At 38.2% G+C, this 21,856-nt stretch overlaps 1 protein-coding gene across 1 annotated transcript in view; it reads right to left on the bottom strand.

Annotated features, from left to right (window-relative positions):
- Positions 1–21,856, bottom strand: part of RFTN2 (raftlin family member 2) — a 101,288-nt gene that overhangs the window by 56,494 nt on the left and 22,938 nt on the right. Inside the window, exons 2-5 of the mRNA XM_032755063.2 lie at positions 14,793–14,976; positions 12,509–12,623; positions 7,828–8,107; positions 5,120–5,329 (exon numbers count right to left, since the gene is read on the bottom strand). Coding sequence (XP_032610954.1) covers positions 5,120–5,329; positions 7,828–8,107; positions 12,509–12,623; positions 14,793–14,976 — 789 coding nt within the window. The remainder of the gene's footprint in view (positions 1–5,119; positions 5,330–7,827; positions 8,108–12,508; positions 12,624–14,792; positions 14,977–21,856) is intronic.

The following is a 21,856-nucleotide window of genomic DNA, read 5'->3' as shown; positions in this document are numbered from 1 at the left end:
CTGCAACCTCCACCTCCCAGGTTCAAGAGATTCTCCTGCCTCAGCTTCCTGAGTAGCTGGAACTACAGGTGCCCACCATGCCCGGCTAATTTTTGCATTTCTAATAGAGACAGCTTTTTGCTATGTTGGCCAGGCTGGTCTTGAACTCCTGACCTCAAGTGATCCGCCTGCCTTGGCCTCCCAAAGTGCTCGGATTACAAGCGTGAGCCACCGCACCTGGCTAGAAATTCTTTAAAAATTGCAAATGAGATCATGACTCCCTCTTTAAATCTTTAATGAATGAATTGGAATAAATATCTTGGTAAAAGCACACACTCCATCTAGGTGGCTCCACCACTTTCTAGTTGTGTGAATGCAGACACCTTATGTAAAATCTCTGTGCTTCAGTTCCTTCATATGTAAAAGGAGAATAAGCATGGCCTGGCACGATGGCTCACGCCTGGAATCCCAGCACTTTGTGAGGCCAAAGCTGGAGGATCACTTGAAGCCAGGAGTTTGAGACCAACCTGGGCAGCAAAGTGAGACCATCTCTACAAAAGTTTTAAAAAATTAGCTGGGTGTGGTAGCGTGCATAGAGTCCTGGTTACTCAGGAGGCTGAGGTGGGAGGATTGCCTCGGCTCAGGAGTTCAAGGCTACAGTGAACTATGATTGTGCCCTTGGACTCTAGCCTGGGTGACAGTGAGGCCCCATCTACAAATAAATAAATAAAGTAAAAAAAAAAAAAAAGGAATAATCTTCTTCTTTTGTTTTTTTGAGACCTGTCGCCCGGGTTGGAGTGCAGTGGCGTGATCTCGGCTCACTGCAACCTCTGCCTCCCGCTTCAAGCGATTCTCTTGCCTCAGCCTCCTGACTAGCTGGGACTATAGGCGCCCGCCACCACATCCAGCAAATTTTTTGTATTTTTAGCAGAGACGGGGTTTCACTACGTTGCCCAGGCTGGTCTCAAACTCCTGACCTCGTGGTCCGCCCACCCCAGCCTCCCAAAGTGCTGGGATTACAGGCGTGAGCCACCATGCCCAGCCATGATCATCTTTACTTCACAGGTTGCTGTGGGGACTAAATGAGTTAATGAATGCAAAATGCTTAGCACAACGCCGGTGTATAGCAAGTACAAAATAGATGTTAGCTGCTGTTGTTGCATTCTTCCTGTTTAGGACCCTGTAGGGACTGGCTGCTGCCTACCTCTTCCACTGTGTCCAGAGCCATACTGTTGGTTGCCTTGCTCCAGAAACACAGACCTTTTCCCAGTTCCTCTTTCCTGCCCTAAGGTCTTTGTACCTTTAGATGTGTTTCTCCGGCGTAGAACGGCCTACCTCTGGTTCTCACAGGTCTGCTGCTCTCCAGCTGCCCAGTCTCAGTGTGATTGCTGCCTTCTCAAAGGGGACCTCCTGACCACCTCTTTAAGCGGGTTCTTCCCTGGTACTCTCACCGTAATATCTTCTATGGTTATGTTACACAATTTTCTTAGTTTTGAAATTAGATATATATGTTTTGACACTTTCACTGCCTGACTGCCCGATGCCACATGGCTAGCGCCTTGTGAGTGAGGAAGAGTATTATAAACCCAGTGCTTGGCATGGGTCCTGGCATATATGAAATGAGTTTCAGTGTTATAACTCCATCCTCACTCTTCATTGTGCTACCTCTCCTCCACTAGTGCCACACAAACATTTTTAAAGGAGTGGAAAGATTGAAATGAATAACAAGTGCAGTCTGAAAAGGATTCTTAAAAAATCAAAATGTAGCCTTAAGATGTGGTATCCTAAGGTGGGGAAAGACTGTGATCTGGCGGTGGTGGGGCATTTGGAGGCTGGTGGGGCATTTGGAGGCTGGTGAAGTGTAGGAACCTTGAGGGTAATTGTGTGTGTGTGTGTGTGTGTGTGTCCCAGGGTGTGCTTCACAGCAGAAAAGGCTGTTAGAGTGAGCGTGGAGGGACACTGAGAAGGAATTTCACAGATCTTACAACTTTTACACTCTGACTGCTGAAGTAGAAAACTTTTTAAACATCTGTCCCCTGCCCCCCCGTGTTTCTGGAGGGAGGTATTTTATTGAATGTGATTTGTGGGGTAATATATTTAAATTTCTGAGCACTGTCTGGTTTTGTTCTTCCATTCCTCATGGTGGGCTAACTTCTGACAATATTTTGGAAGAGGATAGAAGCAAGACCAAACAAAATATGCATTGTCTGCCCCCACCACCCTCCCCATGTGCTTTAGATGTCAGGCATCAAACATACCACAACAAAGCGACCAATTCAGCCCTGCTTCCTCTGATTGCTTCTCACAGTGACACAGATATTGGTCACAATTTCCCCTTGGCAACTTCCCTGTGTACTCCCAGGAAAATCCCAAATGACATGCTCAGTTGCCAGACCCCACAGACCTACGTGGCTCATGAGGGGCTTGCCATAGCCTGCAATGTCAAATGTCTAATGAGACATTCCAGAGCTGCTGAGAGGGGAAGATTCTGCACCCCCCTCTCCGTGACCCCCTCCACCCCATGAGCTGCTGAGAGAGGGAGCCTCCCTGGGGCTCTCTAAAGAGCTTCTGAGGCTTTAAGAACAAAAGCCACACAGAGCCTGGCTGGCAACTGCTGTGGCTAATTTTATTTTCATCAGGCAAGACCCAAGGCAGGGATGCCTGAGAGAGATTGCGAAAAGCCTATGTTTTGTTTTTCTGTTCAGCAGTTAGTCACACGCCAAAATTTGAAATGGCTTCAACTAAACTTTCTGGAGAGAAGAGAAACAGGAGAGAAAGAGAAAGAGAGAGAGAGAGAGACATTATGAAGCATAAATCAACCTCTAAATAGATGATCCACACTAAAAGTACTGTAATTGCACACATCAAGTGGCAGGAAAGAAAACTAACATCAGAAAATGAACTCTGACTGTAGGCTAGGCATTCTGGGAGTCACTTTACATTTATTATATCTTGTTACATCATCACAACAATAAAAAGTAGGAGTATTTTTATTCCTCTTTAAGAAACTGAGACTCAGTGAGCTCAACTAACTTCCCAAAATGACACAGCTAATAAGTAGAAGACATAGGATTTAAACCTTGGTCTGTCTGATTCTAAAGCCCATGTTCTTCCTACGAAACTTTGCTATTGCTATAAAAGACCAAGTGGATGGGACTGTAAACTAGTTCAACCATTGTGGAAGACAGTGTGGCAATTCCTCAAGGATCTAGAACTAGACCCAGCCATCCCATTACTGGGTATATACCCAAAGGATCATAAATCATGCTGCTATAAAGACACATGCACACGTATGTTTATTGTGGCACTATTCATAATAGCAAAGACTTGGAACCAACCCAAATGTCCATCAATGATAGACTGGATTAAGAAAATGTGGCACATATACACCATGGAATACTATGCAGGCATAAAAAAGGATGAGTTCATGTCCTTTGAAGGGACATGGATGAAGCTGGAAACCATCATTCTGAGCAAACTATCACAAGGACAGAAAACCAAACACCGCATGTTCTCACTCATAGGTGGGAATTGAACAATGAGAACACTTGGACACAGGGTGGGAAACATCACACACTGGGGCCTGTCGTGGGGCGGGGGAGCAGGGGAGGGATAGCATTAGGAGAAATACCTAATGTAAATGATGATTTGATGGGTGCAGCACACCAACATGGCACATGTACACATATGTAACAAACCTGCATGTTGTGCACATGTACCCTAGAACTTAAAGTACAATAAAAAAAAAATAAATAAAAGACCAAGTGGAAGAGGCTTCCAATAACCAAAAAATATGAAGAAATATTTTTTATTTATACACACACACACACACACACACACACACACACATATATTTTTATTTTATTTTATTTTATTTTTTGAGATGGGGTCTTACTCTGTCACCTAGGCTAGAATGTTGTGGTGCAATCATGGCTCACTGCAACCTTGACCTCCCTGGGCTCAGGTGATCCTCCCACATCAGCCTCCTGGGTAGCTGGGAATACAGGTGGCTGCCACCATGCCTGACTAACTTTTTGCATTTTTTGTAGAGATGAGGTTTCACCATATTGCCCAGGCTAGTCTCGAACTCCTGGACTCAAGTGATCTGCCTGCCTTGGCCTCCCAAAGTGCTGGGATTACAGGTGTGAGCCACGGTGCCTGGCCTACTGAAAAATACTAAGAAATGTTTATTAAGCACCTGCTATGTGCCAAGCACTACGCAAGGTATTGTATTTCTGGGTGCTCCAATGCGTTTGGTCCTTAATACTGCTAGTTAAAAGGGCCTATTGGAACATGACTCCTGATAATTTAAAATATCATCCAAAGTCTTTAGTTGGATCAGTTAAGGTAATACTAGGCTGATTTAACAATAGTAAGGTACAGGGAGACCTTATTTGCTTTTCATTCTTTCCTCTAACCTCATAGAGTTAAGAGTTCCTAATTATCCTGGATTTCATAACCTTCACCTTTCCTAATGCATTTTTCTAATCTCGTTACTACCTTTTCTTTTTCTTTTTTTAACACTCTTAAAAAAACTCTTAGAAAGTCATTTTTGATAATATTTTATAGTTTGTCTTTATTTTCGTGATAGACACAAATAATTACATACTCCATTGTAACTAAATGAGGAAGGCTAGAGAGGGATGAAAGACAAGGTGAAGACAGAAGTAAGAACAGAGCCAACGTCACTTTCTAAACCAAAGATGACTTTTTATACAAATTATAGAAAGAATCAGGTATAGACTGACTATATACATGATAGATAGTGTTCAAAATTGGGATAATGTAATAAATGTGAATGTAACCACGAAATGCCATCATAAACCTCCTGTTTGGACTATTATAGTACATCTTATTTGGAAAATTCTCCTAGTCAATCACACAGTGGTTTCCCAATTACAACCCAGCAGTGAACATTTTATGTTATAATTCTGCCCACACTCCTTAAGTGTCCGTTGCGCTGAAGGAGCTTTAAGGTTTTAAATGAAAGCTACATATCTGTGTTAACAGCTGGAATTTATTTCCTTAGGAATGGTATCTGTCCTTTCAGCCATAGAAGTTGAGAGGTAAAAACATTTTCACTGATTTTGATACAAGTTCAAATTCTTCAGATATAAAATATCATTAACATAAAACTTACCTTTAGATGTTTCCCAGAATACAAAAGAATCAATTAAAGACAAGCCTTGTTTATAATAAAAGGTAGTTAACTCCAGCCAATCAGCATCAAGTGTACTAATGACTGATCCTTTTCTTGTTACTTTCATTGACAGGATGCCTTCCTGATAGGTCCAGGAGGTTGAATCATCATCAAAAGCATTGAAGACTGTATACAATTTGTTGTCTGAGGCTAGGCATTCAGAAGGAGAAAAAAGGGGAAAATTTTGTTGATCAAAGATTCTTAAATTTTTTCACTAATCATGAGATATTCCAAGCATACAAACAAGCACTCAGCTTAATCAAATGTCAATAATATGCTATATTTGTTTCAGACTATTTTTTCAAAGAAATGAGAAATGGATACAGTTGAGGCTACTATGTGGTATCCTCTAATTCTATTCTCTAGAAATAAGTACTATAATGAAGTTGGTGTTTATCATTCTTATGCAAGCTTTTAATCTTTTAATACACACTTATATAACCATAAATGATATGTAACATTTTACAGTTTGAAAAATTTTTTAAAAATGGTATCCTACTGTAGATATGAATTGACTTTTTGTTCAACATGCCTTTAAAATGCAAATAACCATATAGATCTTATTCATTTATTTTAACTGCTACATAGTATGCCAATGTTCTAGTCTCATTTTGGTGGACATGTGCAATATTTCCAATTTTTCTGTTATTATAAACTTTGTATCTCCTTGGACAAGTGTGAGAGTGACCCTAGAACAGACATGGAAATGCTGGATCATATCTTCTGCTTTACTAGGAATTGGCAAATTCTTAACGTGGGGTCAGTGGATCCACACCTATGTTTGTGTTTTAGGAAGTTTAACATCACCTGTATGACAGACAAAAGTATCTGGATTCCATGGATTTCACCAGATACTCAAAGAGGTCTTTTGTGAATTCTTGCTACCCCCATTCTCCCTCTTCTAATTAAAAACCACTGCTGCAGAAAAGTTATTGAGAAGTATATACTTTAAAAATACTGAGAGAGAGGAATCTAAAGATCGATAGTTACATTAAGTACTGTATTGGATTTAGAACTTAAAGGAATAGAAATAGACATCTGATTTGCTCAAAATAAGGGTGGGAACTCACCTGGAGTTTAAAGGTAGGAATGGGTGGAAGATAGTGAATAGCTCTCTGACCATAATTCCGATACCTCTTGTTCACTTTTACATTCTGATATGGTTTGGCTGTGTCCCCACCCAAATCTCATCTTGAATTGTAGTTCCCATAATCCCCACATGTTGTGGGAGGGATCAGATAGTGATAGTTGAATCATGGGAGCGGTTTCCCCCATCTTGTTCTAATAACAGTGAGTTAGTTATCACGGGATCTGATGGTTTTATAAGGGGCCTCCCCCTTTGCTGGGCTTTCATTCTTCTCTCTCCTGCCACCACGTGAAGAAGGACATGTTTGCTTTCCCTTCTGCCATGATTGTCAGTTTCCCAAGGCCTCTCCAGCCATGCTGGACTGTGAGTCAATTAAACCTCTTTCCTTTATAAATTACCCAGTCTCAGGTATTTCTTTATTTGCAGCATGAGAAGAGACTAATACACATTCCTATAATTTTTGCATTGCAGAAAAATCAGGGACATTGTTAGCTAGGGAACGGGTGAGAAAAGAGGAGGGTGGTGGTGATGGTGGTGGAGATCGGTGCGATCTAAGTTGGTAAATGCTCCCAGTTATTTCTTCAGGAGGTGGAGCTTATGTGGCTAAATGAATCTCTGCCATGTATAGGATGCTAAGTACATCAAAACATAACCCAGAAAGTCTGACACCAAGGCGTGCTCCTCCAGTGCCAACACTGATGGAAGGATCAGTTAATAGCAGTTAATATAGAGTTTATTCTGTACCAGGCACTGGGTCAAACACTTTGTAGACATTTCTTATTTACTTCTCACAACAACCCAATGAGGGAGTTCTTACTATTACCCCTTTTTATAAAGAAATTGAGGTATCTGATTCCAGAGCCCATGTTGTTAATGCTAAGGTATATGTAGCCTTTGCTTTTCTCTGATGGTGCTTTTTTAAAGCATGCCCACAAAGGTATCAGAAAACTTTGAATGGTCCCAAATGCATGAATAAAATACTCTCAATTTCTTGGGAAGACTTGCTAGCTGGCACAGAAGAATACAACTGTTGTTCAAAGTTATTTTAGGATGCAGGCACTATTGTTATATTAATTGTTTCATCATGATGTGCCAGTTTCACATTCTAGTTGATGATCAAAGAAAGCCAATTAATTTCAAAGGTGAAAACCATCCATGAAATGGGAAAGGCCAAAACGAAAATTCTCACACGCTGTTTATTAGTACAAACATAAATCAGAACAGCTTTTTAGACTTAATAGACTCACTTATTTGGTACACATGTACAGCCTCCAATTTACGAGGGAATTTTGGATGACTAAATAGAAACCAATCTTCAACACAAAGTTTCATTATGTGGATGGCACTGTATGTCCTGCCAGAGACAACTGTCTAAAAAACTGCCCTGCCTTATTGCTAGCTGTAATAACTTTTAAAAATCATCATGTTTGTATTAGTTCATTTAGTCATTATAATCTTTAGCAATTTACTTTGACTCATATTTCTAAAAAAAACCCTCAAAAACTTATTTTGCTTAATCTAAACTATAGTATATTCTCTTTCTACTAATCTTGTCTGTTACCTTCTCCCTTTCTTGATTTAGAGGAACTAGGGCTGCCGTTTTGTTCCATTTGATACTGTCCACTTTCATGATGAAGTTCTTCCTCAATTCCACTTTCAGATGATTGCCCACTTAATGTCCCTTCATTCCAACTTCTACAGTTTTCATCTGAACCGTGTCTCACATGTAGCATCGATTCTATATCTCCATCATGGTTGGTTCCATTGCAGAATTTAGATGGAGAATAATGCTGTGATATGAATCCAACAAATTTCATTCCTCTTTTAGCAGCGACATTAATCTGATATTTAAAAAGAGATGGCAGAACAAAATGTAAACTGTATTTTCATTGATTACTTTATCAATTAACCTTTAGGCTTATTGAGGAAATCCACTAGCAGATGGAGTAACTTGACCAGTAACAAAAGACTCATTCATAAACTAATGAATCACCTGTAAAATAGCACTGCCCGCAAGACCATGCCACACGATCATCATGACCTTCAAACAGAACCAAATATACTTTAGAAATTATGAAAACAGGAATTATTTTTCCCTGAAGGGCCACTGTTTGGGAAGAACTAATAATTCTGTAGCGTGATTTTTGCAGACCATTTAACAATGGTGTCTCCAGTTGGAGCAAAATTAAAACCTATTCCAAGAAATTCCTAAAAATAACATTACCAAATACATCTTCATTAATAAAGAAGAGCTTTATTAAATTAAAAGCAAAATACACATAGTTTTGCTTGTTTGATGGTATCAAAGAAAAATGTTAAAAGACTGATTTTTTTTTTTTTTTTTTTTTTTTTTTGAGACGGAGTCTTGCTCTGTCCCCCAGGCTGGAGTGCAGTGGCGCGATCTCAGCTCACTGCAAGCTCCGCCTCCCGGGTTCACGCCATTCTCCTGCCTCAGCCTCCCGAGTAGCTGGGACTACAGGCGCCCGCCAACACGTCCGGCTAATTTTTTGTATTTTTAGTAGAGACGGGGTTTCACCGTGTTAGCCAGGATGGTCTCGATCTCCTGACCTCGTGATCCACCCGCCTCGGCCTCTCAAAGTGCTGGGATTACAGGCTTGAGCCACCGGGCCCGGCAAAAGACTGATTCTTGACAAATGTGTAGGTTTAAAGCACAAGCCCAATTCATACCACTACTCTTACAAAGCTTTCTGATCGGCTTATGTCTTTATGCTATTGTCTCCTATGTGGGCCAGATACATAGGATTAGATTCAATCCTATCAGTTAAAGAATAGGATTCTGAAGCTTATGATATAATATCATTGAAATAATTTTTGGGAACTTAAGAATGCTTATTTTTACACTCAGCACTTTTCCCATTGACATATCAGTAAGATTTAGCTTTTGTTGAAATGTTACAGCCAAAAACCTAAGGCCTGTTCCTCTCTGCTTTTACTTCCTTTCTTTGTTCTATTTTCTTCATGTGTTCAACTGGCAGCTCCTTTGAAGGCTGACATAGGGGACTATGTCTTATCCTTCTTTGTATTGCAGTGTTTTCTACTCATAGGTGCTCTGTAAGTACTTGTTAAATTAGTTAAATGAAGAAATAGCAATGTCTTTTATTGGCTACTGTTTTAAACATTTAAATTAAATGTTGTAAATGTTACCTGGGAGGAGAAGAAAGAAAAAGAATTATGATGGAGGTTGCAAATGCAAACATTTAGAGTCAGAATGAAATGGAGTGAGAAAAGCCAGGAAGACCTGGGGCAGAACAGAGAGCAATGCCCAGTCAACGGGGGCAACTTAATTCACTCAGCTCCAGCTTGTGAGGCAGGAGAATTCTGAGAGGGGGGAGAGAGTGTAGGTGTGTGGAGTTAGGACAAGGGGCTAGAGCTGGTGAAACAGCATTTGTTCCTATGAATTAACATATTGAGATTGTAACCATTTAAAACAACCACAAATTTTCCTTTATATCAGTTGTCCTGGGAGAGAAGAAGAGGGAGGGATAGAGATATGGCATATTCTGCAGGTAGAAATGGGTGAATTTATCGTCAGTGCTTCCTCTAGGTCTTGTTAGTTGATTTGAGTGAAAAGATGCAGAAAAGCTTTTTTTCCATTACTAGGAAATTTTATCTGGAAAGGACTGGTAACAAATATAGTATTAATTTTTTTTCCATTTTTAAGTTGGAGGATCGATATTTTTAAAACGTTATTTTTAGTTTAAAATTCTGAGAAAAATACTTATAAACCGAATTTTAAAATTAGAGTGAACACTGGTATAATGTTAGAACTTGACTTGAAAGTTAGCTGTTCAACAACCAACTCTTTACACAAGGCAGCCGCTCAAAAATAATATTTGGCAATTCATCTATGGCTCTTGTTCATACCCGGAGCCATGCTCAAATATTTCATGTGCTATGTTTCCTGAAGCTTTTCTCTTAATGAAATAACCCCGTTGTTCTAATTGCTGAAATAACAGTACTTTCCTGTTTAAATAGATCTTTAACTGTGTCCAGGAAGTCAAATGCAAAACAAGGGCTCTGATGGTGATCTATTAAGACTAAATTAGTAGCTACATTTTTGTTTTCAAAAGAAATTTGCTGGAGTGGATTTATTACCAGAAAAAAAATTTCCCAGAATAGTACTAATAAACAATATGCGTAGTTTGTTTATAAAATTTAGTCTCAAAGACTAAAAACCCTTATTGAATAGTGACTTTGTACCTAAATGGGAAATAATCGTTAGCAACTATAACTGGCTTATCCCCAAACCACAGATAATCTTACATACATAGTATTTAACACTTGGAAACAACTAGAGAAACAAGTGAACGCGTTTCAGTTTCTTACCTGAAAGGAAATGCCTTAGATTTTAGCTGTATGTATCTAAATAAAAAGTAAAACCTTATAAATAGGTCAATGCAATGGAAAAGAAACACCTTTCACCATAAAATCCCATCAATTTAGAATATTTATGAATGTACAACTTTTTTGTTTTAATCAATATACATACAGCATTTAACTTTTCATTTAAGTTTAAATTAAGTTATATTGTATAGACTTTTCTCTCTTGACAGTCAATATAGTTGTCATGTTTAATGCCTATAAAATATTCTATTATATTAATCCATCATTGTCTTTTTCAAAGTCTTCCAGTTATTGAGAATTTGGACCCTTATTCACTGTTGGTTAAATATCTTTGTATAAAAATTATTTTTTCCCCTTTCAATTATGTTCTTAAAATCAGTTCCTAAGGAGGGGATTAAAAAATAAAACGGGATTTATGGCCAGGCATGGTGGCTCACACCTGTAATCCCAGCACTTTGGGAGGCCACGGCAGTAGGATCGATTGAGCCCAGGAGTTTAAGACTAGCCTGGGCAATACAGACTCTTGTCTTTACAAAATAAAAAAATTGGCTGGGCGTGGTGTCACATGCCTACAATCCCAGCTACCAGGGTGGCTAGGGCAGGAGAATTGCTCGAGTTCAGGAGTTTGAGGCTGCAGTGAGCTGTGATTGTGCCACCATACTCCAGCCTATTTTCTTTAACAACACCACCAAAAAAAAGGCAAAACGGGATTTATAATTCTTCTTACTAAATAGATATTCAGGAATACTGCATTAATTTGTTACAATGCCAGTTGTGTTATGAATGTTAGCTTTTCTTTGTTTTTATTATTATTATTGTTATTATTAGAGATAGAGTCTTGCTCTGTCACCCAGGCTGGAGTGTAGTGGCTTGATCACAGCTCACTGCAGGCTTACTTCTGGGCTCAGGTGATCCTCCTGTCTTACCCTCCTGAGTACATGGTACTACAGGCATGTGTCACCACATCCAGCTGATTTTTTTTTTCTTTTAGTTTTTGTAGAGTTGGGGGTCTCGCTATGTTGCTTAGGCTGGTCTTGGAACTCCTGGCCTCAGGTGATCCTCCTGCCTCAGCCTCCCAAAGTGTTGGGATTACAGGTGTGAGCCACCACACCTGGCCTTAACTTGTCTTAAAGCTTTGCTAATACTGGATTTTAATTAAATTTTCCGGTTTAATACTGGTGAGGTATTACTTCTCAGTTTTTATTTACATTAAACATTATTAGGTTGAACCTGTTACCAACCGTCTCCTAATTATTGACGTTTCTTTCTTTTATATTTGCTGTCCATGGTCTCTGTCTGTCCATTTAAGACTACATATTACCTTCATGGATTTGTATTCCTTTCTTGTAATGTATATTTTGAAAATGAAGCTCCCATAGGACATGTCTGTTGCAGATTTCTCTTTGACTCTTCTTTTTTAAGCTTAGTTTTCCTAGTACAGTTAAGTTATATTTATATACTCAAACTCCTTAATGTATTCATTGAGTACATTTACTCTTCCATTTTCTTTTTTTATATTAAAAAATTACCTCTTTATCTCATCTGAAATATGGAATTTATTCTCTGCAGAACAATTGCCTACTTTCCCAACAGCATTCATTAAATAATAGTTGTTCCTCCATTTTATTTCATCAGGTTTGTCATTGAACTTCTTATATTTGTTTACATTTATTTCTGGTTGTCCATTTTGTTTCACTGGCCTGTATTTCTGTTTTAAACTCTTTACAATTTGGCACAAGTACTTTGATATGTTTTAAATTCTGGTGGAAAAGTTACCTGTCATTTCCTTATTCTTTTTAGGGTAAAAAAGGAAATTGATGAAGATGAAATACCAAATGTTTCTCAATATCCCATGAAAAAGTGCATAAATTTAGTACCTTTTCTATCAGTTCTTTTGCTGTGTCATTTGTTTGTGCCTCAGAAGTTAGGAGACATTCCTCAATCACAAGCCTTGGGCGTCTTTGTCCACTGGGTGCTGCCGAATTCTTTGGGCTATAACAGAGGGAATATGTTCATGGTTGGAGGCCAATTGCTGCTTTTCAGCTAATATGCTCATGTGAAAATGAGTGAGCAACTCACAAACAGGGTCAAGGTAATTGCTATCTTCTTATATAAAAATACCAGAAAAGCACAATAACTTCTATTAACTCAAATTTTCTTAATTTAAACTGCTATTAATTTAATTTGTAATTTAGAAAGAAAGAAAAGCTTCATGTCTGTAGTTTTAATAAAGTTATAAGAAATAATTTTAGATTGTTGTTATATCCTATCGAACAAAAGCAGAAGTAAAAATTCCATTTAAATGCAAATAAATATTGCCCTTTTCCCTTTTTCTTCTTTTCTGATCTTTTTTCTTTGCTTATTCTTAGCCTTGCCAGGGTACTGCTAAGTCTGTCTGAAGTAATCCTAAAAGCAGAAAAGATAATTCACACATGGTTGATAAGATTTGTAATTAGGACATAAGCATTACTACTGTGCAAAAATGTCATGTTTGCTTAGTAATGCTTGAACTAGTAAATATCTGATGAGGCTTCATATTCTAGTGAAAGCTGAAGCCTGTACACACCCTGCCAGACATATTAAAGTAGGCAATTACTCCATGGGAGACTCTTCCTTAAAATCACACCTGGAATTTTTTAACGCCCTTTCTTGTTTTTTGAAATTTTCCTATTTTCTTAGTTTTCCTCTAATTTCATTTTTCCTTCTCTGCTTAGCCCTCTCATAAAGTGATTGCTGTTGATCCATCACTATAAAGAGAAAACATAATTTTTTTCCCTGGTCTTTAGGATGGTTTTGATATACAGTCACGCACTGCATAATGAAGTTTCTGTCAACAATGGACTGCATATACAGCGGTGGTCCCATAAGATTATAGAGTAAGGTATTTTTACTGTACCTTTTCCATCTTTAGGTATGTTTAGCCACACAAATACTTATTATTGTGTTACCATTGCCTACAGTATTCAGTTGGTAACAGACTGTACAGGTTTGGAGTCTCAGAGCAATAAGCTATACCATATAGCCTAGGTGCATAGTAGGCTATAGCATCTAGGTTTGTGTAAGTACACTCTGTGATTTTCACACAATGACGAAACAGCCTAAGGACACACTTCTTAGAATGCATCCCTGTCATTAAGTAACATATTAAAGGGTTGTGTAAAAAAATTTAATGTGTTAATCTATTTGTCTGGTTATTTTTATTCTTCATTGGAAAGAACAACAGTATTTTACCATGAAAACTATCAAATTTACAATCTAGGCTGGCAAAAATGGTTGCAGTATTGTTTGGAAAAGTAACTATTAAAATAAAAAACCACTACAATGGTTAGCTTTTAAATTCGATTTTGGAAAAAGGTTAACAAGAGGTCTAATTTGTGAGAACTTGTCATAGTAGGTCTTTCTGTTGTTAAAAGTTTTCGAATGGGCTGGGTGCAGTGGCTCATGCCTGTAATCCCAGTACTTTGGGAGGCCAAGGTGGGTGGATCACCTGAGGTCAGGAGTTCAAGACCAGCCTGGCCAACATGGTGAAACCCCATCTCTACTAAAAATACAAAAAATTAGCTGGCTGTGGTGGCAGGAGCCTGTAATCCCAGCTACTTGGGAGGCTGAGGCTGGAGAATCGCTTGAACCTGGGAGGCAGAGGTTACAGTGAGCTGAGATGGTGCCATTGCACTCCAGCTTGGGCAACAAGAGCGAAACTCTGTCTTGAAAAAAAAAAGTTTTAGAATGTAGAGATAGTTTCTGTTGCCGCTATTAATAAAACAATGTAGGACAGTCAGAAAGCTTAGTGAAAGTGGACTTGGTAGGTCTGGTCAGCTCTTTAGCCTAGTGATAGTATCTGTAGCTCACTGCTTCTCCTGCATCTGCTGAAGTGGCTACAGGAGCTTCCAGGTGACTCTGGAATCTATTTTGCTTTCCCTTTGTTCACGGACATCCTCACTTAGGATACATTTGTCTGCAAGAAGCAAAAATCAATCAGGAGTTTTAAAGAAGGAGGTGTAACATTTCCTTGCTTCAATCCAGGTTCCACTGCTGGAAAATGTGCTTTAAACTAAAACCCCCATGTGTCCTTTATTCTCTGTCACTTGATTCAAATTTTTTTTCTTTTAGACAAAGAGAACTGTCACCCTCACCTGCCTCTTTCTTGAACAGTGTGCTTACCTTAATTTCAAGCGCGATAGCACCACTCTGTATAGGTAACTTGCAGGTAGGTGTTTTCGTTGCCCCACAGGTTGTATAACAGGATGAATAGCCCCAACAATATATCCTTTAAGATAATAGTCTTCCACTTTTGTTACTATATCCAGAATTGAATTTATCTTGATGACTTCTGGGTTTGATGAAGCTGAAATATCAAAAGCAAAGAGAAATTTGCATATTCTTAAGATTGAATTATACATTATTTCTACCTATGTGTGATAATACTAATGAATAGGAAAAGATCTTGGCCAGGTGCAGTGGCACATGCCTGTAATCCCAGCACTTTGGAAGGCTGAGGCAGGAGGATTGTTTGAGCTCAGGAGTTGGAGACCAGCCTGGGCAACATAACAGGAACATAGTAGGACCCTGTCTCTACAAAAAAAAAAAAAAATCTCCAATGGCTTAATCTCAGATAAAGTTACATTAACATGTATTTACACATTTTTAAAGTCATTTCAGAAAATAGGAAAAGTGACCTTACAAATTTTAGTAGATACATAATATCACTCATACGTCTAAAGCAGAAATACAATGTCTTATGAGTTTTTTCAATTAAGTCAGTTTCATTTTTTAGCATTTCATTTGAGTGACTGTATTTCCATTAATAGATATTGAAGACATACATAGGAGATACAATAATTTGAAGAACCAGTCATTTTTATGACTGAACAAGATGAGATGCATAATTTCTTTTCTTTTTTGAGAGAGGGTCTCACTCTCTCCCCCAGGCTGGAGTGTAGTGGCACAATCGTGGCTCACTGTAACCTCCACCTCCCGGGCTCGCACAATCCTTCCGTGTAGCTGGGACTATAGGTGCGTGCCACCACACCCGGCTAAGTTTTGTATTTTTTGTAGAGGCGAGGTTTTGCCATGTTGCCCAGGCTGATCTCAAACTCCTGAGCTCAAGCAAGCCTTCTGCCTTGGCTTCCCAAAGTGTTGGGATTATAGGTGTGAGCCACCGCTCCCAGCCGACATGCATGATTTCTTTTTTTTTTTTTTTTTTTTTTTTGAGACGGAGTCTTTCGCTTTCGCCCAGGCTGGAGTGCAGTGGCGCAATCTCGGCTCACTGCAAGCTCCGCCTCCCAGGTTCAGGCCATTCTCCTGCCTCAGCCTCTCCGAGTAGCTGGGACTACAGGCGCCCGCCACCACGCCCGGCTAATTTTTTTGTATTTTTTTAGTAGAGACGGGGTTTCACCGTGGTCTCGATCTCCTGACCTTGTGATCCACCCGCCTCGGCCTCCCAAAGTGCTGGGATTACAAGCGTGAGCCACCGCGCCCGGCCGCATGATTTCTTAAAAATAAAATTCATACCAATCTAATAATTAAAAATGGGAGAAATGGCATTTATTAGGCAGCACTTGTCAAGTGCTTTCTTATTTCTAATTACTCTTTCAAAGCACTGTGTTTTAAGTTTATCTGGGAAGCTAAACATATAATTTCTCATGGTGCTTATGTAAATGCTTGAGTAAAGGTGAATGAAAAAGTACAGATATCCACTAGTCTCTTTAATAAATAAAAATTCTAAATGTAGTGGAAATTTAAATGCAAAATTGATTTGCAATTAAACCATTCCTTGAAGGATAGCAAATCTGTAGAAACTGTAGAATAGCACTATCAGTGCAGACTTTAGAATAGTAAAAGGAAAAGAGTGTGTTATTTGAGAAAATGTTCTTAATGATCCAGCAGTATTAATTTAAATAACAACTTTATTTACTACAGCAATATTTCTCATTGTATGAAAAACAATCAAGAAGTAATACCTAGAAATAGACCTGCATTTTGATTATCTCTTAAGTAACAAGACATATGAAATTAATTCCAGATATGAGCCTAGTTAGCTGTTGACCTCTGTCAGTGTGGTGAGTGGTGTCTGGCAAAGAACTGCTGCTGATTGCCTGAGCACAGGAAGGAGGTTAAGAAGCAGATGAGGAGGAAGGGCCAGAGGAAATCCCCTCCTCCCCTTACATCAGTATTCACGTGATGAAACAAATCCACCATCAGTGGGTATTCATGCCAACTTCAAAAACTAAGCGCTCAACAGAAAAGTTATATAAACCAGGAAGGGTCTACTTCCTCCAATTTTCACCCTCTTTTGGATTTAAATTAACATTTTACTTATAATATATTTTCTTCATCATTATGAATAGGCATGAAAACAAAGAGAATGATCTTGGACTTTGAAGAAACAGCTGGGCTTCCTTGTAAACAGCCCAGCTCTGCTTGTTGGTGTGGCAATTCTGTGATTCATTTGGTTTTACTCTTTAGTATTTTGACTACCAACCCTGATTTCTAAACAAAGGAACTGAAAAACTATAACAAAATGGAAGCACCTCTTAACACTAAGGAATGAAACATAACCTAAACTTATTTTTAGAACTATGTACTAATCCTAAAAAAATTTAAAGAAAATCATTTACTGCAGGAAGTGGAAATGTCTTAGTGTAATACAAAAGAATCTTCATAGTCTGGCCTCTGCCTCTTGATTAAGCCTCCATGTTAGTCTTTCTCTTACATGTCTTGCTTTGGGATACTGGAAGGACTTGGTGTTTCTGAACCTGCCACTCTGTTTCATGCCACCAGGCCTTCATTTCCTTCCCTGTTCTCCCAGCCTGAGTTAATTATTCCTTCCTCTGGGCTGCATGTCCTTCTACTAGTGCGCTTATCAGATTGTATTATAGTTATTTGTTTATATGTCTTGGCTGTTAGACTGAGAATTCCTTAAGGGAAAGGAACCTACTGTATTCATGTCTTTCTATGTCTAGCATGTTCCTTAGGTCACTATGTTAAATTGGAAATACTGCTCATAAGGGGAATTAAGAAATGAAGTTATTACATAAAAAAGGCAAGCAATCAAGATTAGCTAGTGGAAATAAAAAAAGTTAGGTTAGCAATTTCAGGAACAATTGTTCACATTATCTAGGCCTTGGAGAAGAGAGACAAAACAGAGAAAAACATAGGCAGTGACATGGAATTTGTAAAAATTCTTTTGATCATGGAAGTGGGGATGGTTAAGAACATACTGAGAATCCAAATAAATAGAGTTAAAGGTCATATTCACTTCAGGAGTCTCTAGCATAAGGCTCCATCACATGTTCCTTATTTTAATGATATTACAATGAGAAAAAGCCATGTTGCAAATGAAGAAAAAATACAGAGAGGTGGAGCTAATGGGATTTAATTAGCTCCATCTTTGAATGAAATCCAGGAAGAAATTTGGGAGAAGATTGTACCACAAATAATGATTTAATGAAGGGGAAGAATGTGGCTTTTATTCAGAAAAGTTCACATGAGCTTGTGGGCTTGGGAGAACTTCTGGATACTGCTGGCCTTGCTGCTCTTGCTGACTTGGTTGGAGTCACTGTCAGGGCATATGTTGCCTCATGTTGCCTACCTCGTCTACCTTAGCATCACGACTGGAAACCCCAGGTATCAAGAACTCGGAGTTGGGAAAAGTCCACCCTCCCAGAGCTTTGGGTTAGACCTCAGGGAAATTTAGGCAGCTCAACACTCTGTTCTTTGCAATCTTGCCATCATCCCAGATAGTGAAGAACTGCAGAAGCCCACACAAAAAAGGCACGAAGTTCAAAGAGGCACTTAAATTGCTACTACATATAGATTATTTGAAAGTATTTCAATGGTTCTGTATTTTTACCAGATACTCAGCAGTTAGTAATTAATTTTATTTCATTATTTTAGTTCCGTAATACCCCCTTCACCACGCAATTAAATGTCATTTGGAGTCGGATTGCAGTAATGGCTGCACAACAATATGAATGTACTTAATGTCACTGAACTGTACACTTACTGATAGTTAAAATGGTAAATTTCATGTCATGTATGTCTTACTACAATAAAAAGATATATATTAAAATGTATAAAAATTGTAGTAAAAACAAAAATTTGCCATTTTAACCATTTTTTAGTGTACAGTTCAGTAGTGTTAAGTATACACGCATTATTGTGAAACAAATCTCCAGAACTTTTTCAGCTTGAAAAAATAAAACCCTATACCCATTAAACAACTCCCCATTACTTCCTGTCCTCAGACCCTGGTAACCATCATTCCACTTTCTTTTGCTATGAATTTGACTACATTAGATACCTCATATAAGAGGAATCATATTGACACAAAATCACTTGGACACAAAAGTCCATAGATTGTGGTTGATAACTTTAAAAATATGAGTAGAGGTGAGCACTTCATTTTTGTGAAAGTGTGTCTTTGTAAATTGTAAAATTCAATCTAAGAATAAGAGATGTGCCTTGGCTTGGGAATCCTCCTCATGTCTTTACAACACTGTAGGCCTTTTTGTGACTGGCTTATTTCACTTAGTGTAATGTCCTCAAGGTTCATCCACGCTGTAGCATGTTACAAGATTTCCTTCCTTTTTAAGATTGAATAATATTCCATTGAATATATATACCACATTTTGTTTATCCAGCTGTCTATGAACATGTGGGTTGTTTCCACCTCTTGACTATTGTGAATAATGTTGCTATTAATATGGGTGTGTAAATATATCTTTGAGATCCTGCTTTTGATTATTTTAAATATATGCCCAGAAGTGGGATTGCTGGATCATATGGTAATTCTATTTATAAGTTTTTGAGGAAACTCCATATTGTTTTCTATGATGGCTGAACTATTTTACATTCCCTACCAACAGTGCACAAGGGTTCTAATTGTCCGCATCCTCACTAACATTTGTTTTTTGGATAGTAGCTATTCTAACAGGTATAAGGTGATAACTTATTGTGGTTTTCATTTGTATTCCCCTAATTACTAGTGATATTGAGAATCTTTTCACATCTTATTGGCCATTTGGAGAATTGTCTGTTCAAACCCTTTGCTCATTTAAAAATTGGGTTGTTTCTTTGTTGTTGAGTTGTAGGAGTTATTTATATATTCTGGATATTAACCCTTTATCAGATATATGATTTGAAATTATTTTCTCCCATTCCACATATTGACTTTTCACTCTGTTGACTGTGTCCTTTGATGCTCCAAAGCTTTTAAGTTTGATATAGTCCCATTTATCTATTTTTACTTTTGTTGCCTGTGCTTTGGTGTCATATCCAAGAAATCATTGTCAGGCCAGGCACAGTGGCTCACGCCTGTAATCCCAGCACTTTCAATGGCCGAAGTGGGTGGACCACCTGAGGTCAGGAGTTTGAGACCAGCCTGGCCAACATGGTGAAACTCTTTCTCTACTAAAAATACAAAAATTAGCCAGGCATGGTGGCAGATGCCTGTAATCCCAGCTACTTGGGAGGCTGAGGCAGGAGAATCGCTTGAACGTGGGAGGTGGAGGTTGCAGTGAGCTATCATGTCACTGCATTCCAGCCTGGGTGATAAGAATGAAACTCCATCTAAAACAAAAACAAAAACAAAAACAAAAACAAAAACAAAAACAAAAACAAAACAAAACAAAAAAAAGAAAGAAATCATTGCCAAGTACAGTGTCATGAAGCTTTTCTTTTGTTTTCTTCTAGGAGTTTTATAGGTTTATTTCTTATGTTTAAGTCAACAATTTTTAAAAAGTACAATGGCATCTATGTTATTGGTTAAAAAGGCATATGCTTTCTTCCTCAAAAATGATGCAAGAAAAATAAAGAACTTTGATACTTTCCCAGCAGTTTTACTTGATTATCCAGCAACGTAGATTGCAAAATGAAAACCTAAAAATTAATGATGGTGTAAGGAATTTTAAGGCTTATTTAAAAAATAACATTTACATGACTAAAGTGAAACAAAAAAGTCCATAGATTGTGGTTGATTACAAATATGAGTAGAGGTGAGCATTTCATTTTTGTGAAGGTGTGTCTTTATAAATTATAAAATTGAACCCAATAATAGGTCTTGGAAATCCTCCTGGTATCTTTCAATACTGCAGGCCAGGTGGTAATTATGATGTACTTATCAATACCTGTGCAAAATTGATTGTTTTTCCATGTGGCATGGCTGGACGACCCAGAGTGCTTGAGGTTTCAGTCAACAAACTGTTCAAGGATCACTTAAGAAAAGAATGTGAGTCCGGGTGGCTGCTTGAAAACTTTCCATTGGTAACCTCTGGCAATATGAGGAAAGTCCCAGTCTCAAACTTAGCAGAATGGGTATCAGCTACTTGGAAGAAAACCCTAGCACTTGCTCAAGAAATGCAGCATTACCAATACTCTTGACCGCTCATAGGAAGATTATGTGGAAAAATGGGGAAATGAGGGCTCTAAGTTCTAAAAGTGATTCAGAAGAGTCAGGTTTTAAGTGTGAGGAACTTTTAGAAATATCTTCATTTCACTTAATTTCCTTTTCTTATGTATGTAAGAGAGATATATAATGAAATACTTATGTTTAAAATGTCTAAAAGAGCTTTTGCCATGGGTAAAAACTAAAATTACTTATAAGAAAATAGTTATAGTTTAATTGGTGTATTTTTCTTTCTTAATGGTACATAAAATAATAGTTTGTTTTATAATCAATGGTGTCTTAGAGTTAATTAAATAGCAAAGAAGTGATGGTGTATATATTAGCTGAGAGAATGAAGATTTGAAGAGCTCTTGGTTGGGGTGGTACAAACGTCCCCCAAACAAAAAAATCTAACAGGGATAAAGTCTAAGTTCAAAACACAGAGTGACAGAATTCTGATTTAATATATTTTCACTGAAGGGGGAAGGGGAAGTCCTGTGGTCTGTAGCTGACTGCAAACTAATTATAAGCCAAGAGTTAATCTAATGTGATCTTTGGCTATCTGGAAAAAAACTACCTCCAAAGGCAGGAGGCTCACTAAATTCTTTATCGAGCAGACTATCTTATTAGTATATTCCTTGCTTTAGCATTAATAACTATCCAAATAATAATAACCAGAATATACTATTTACCTAATTATATTATTAATATCTGCCTCCCCCACAAGGGCAGGATGAAAGCTCTGCGAGGGCAGAGATGTTCATGCTTTGTTCAGTGCCACTCTATACTTAGAGTATTGCCTAGCAGACAGATGTTCAATTAATATCTGTTGAATTGGATA

Source organism: Hylobates moloch, unplaced genomic scaffold (assembly GCF_009828535.3).
Source record: "Hylobates moloch isolate HMO894 unplaced genomic scaffold, HMol_V3 SCAFFOLD_1, whole genome shotgun sequence".
In the NCBI taxonomy this organism is placed as follows: Eukaryota; Metazoa; Chordata; class Mammalia; order Primates; family Hylobatidae; genus Hylobates; species Hylobates moloch.
Note: the sequence above shows the minus strand (reverse complement) of the source record. Positions and strands in the feature narration are given on the sequence as shown.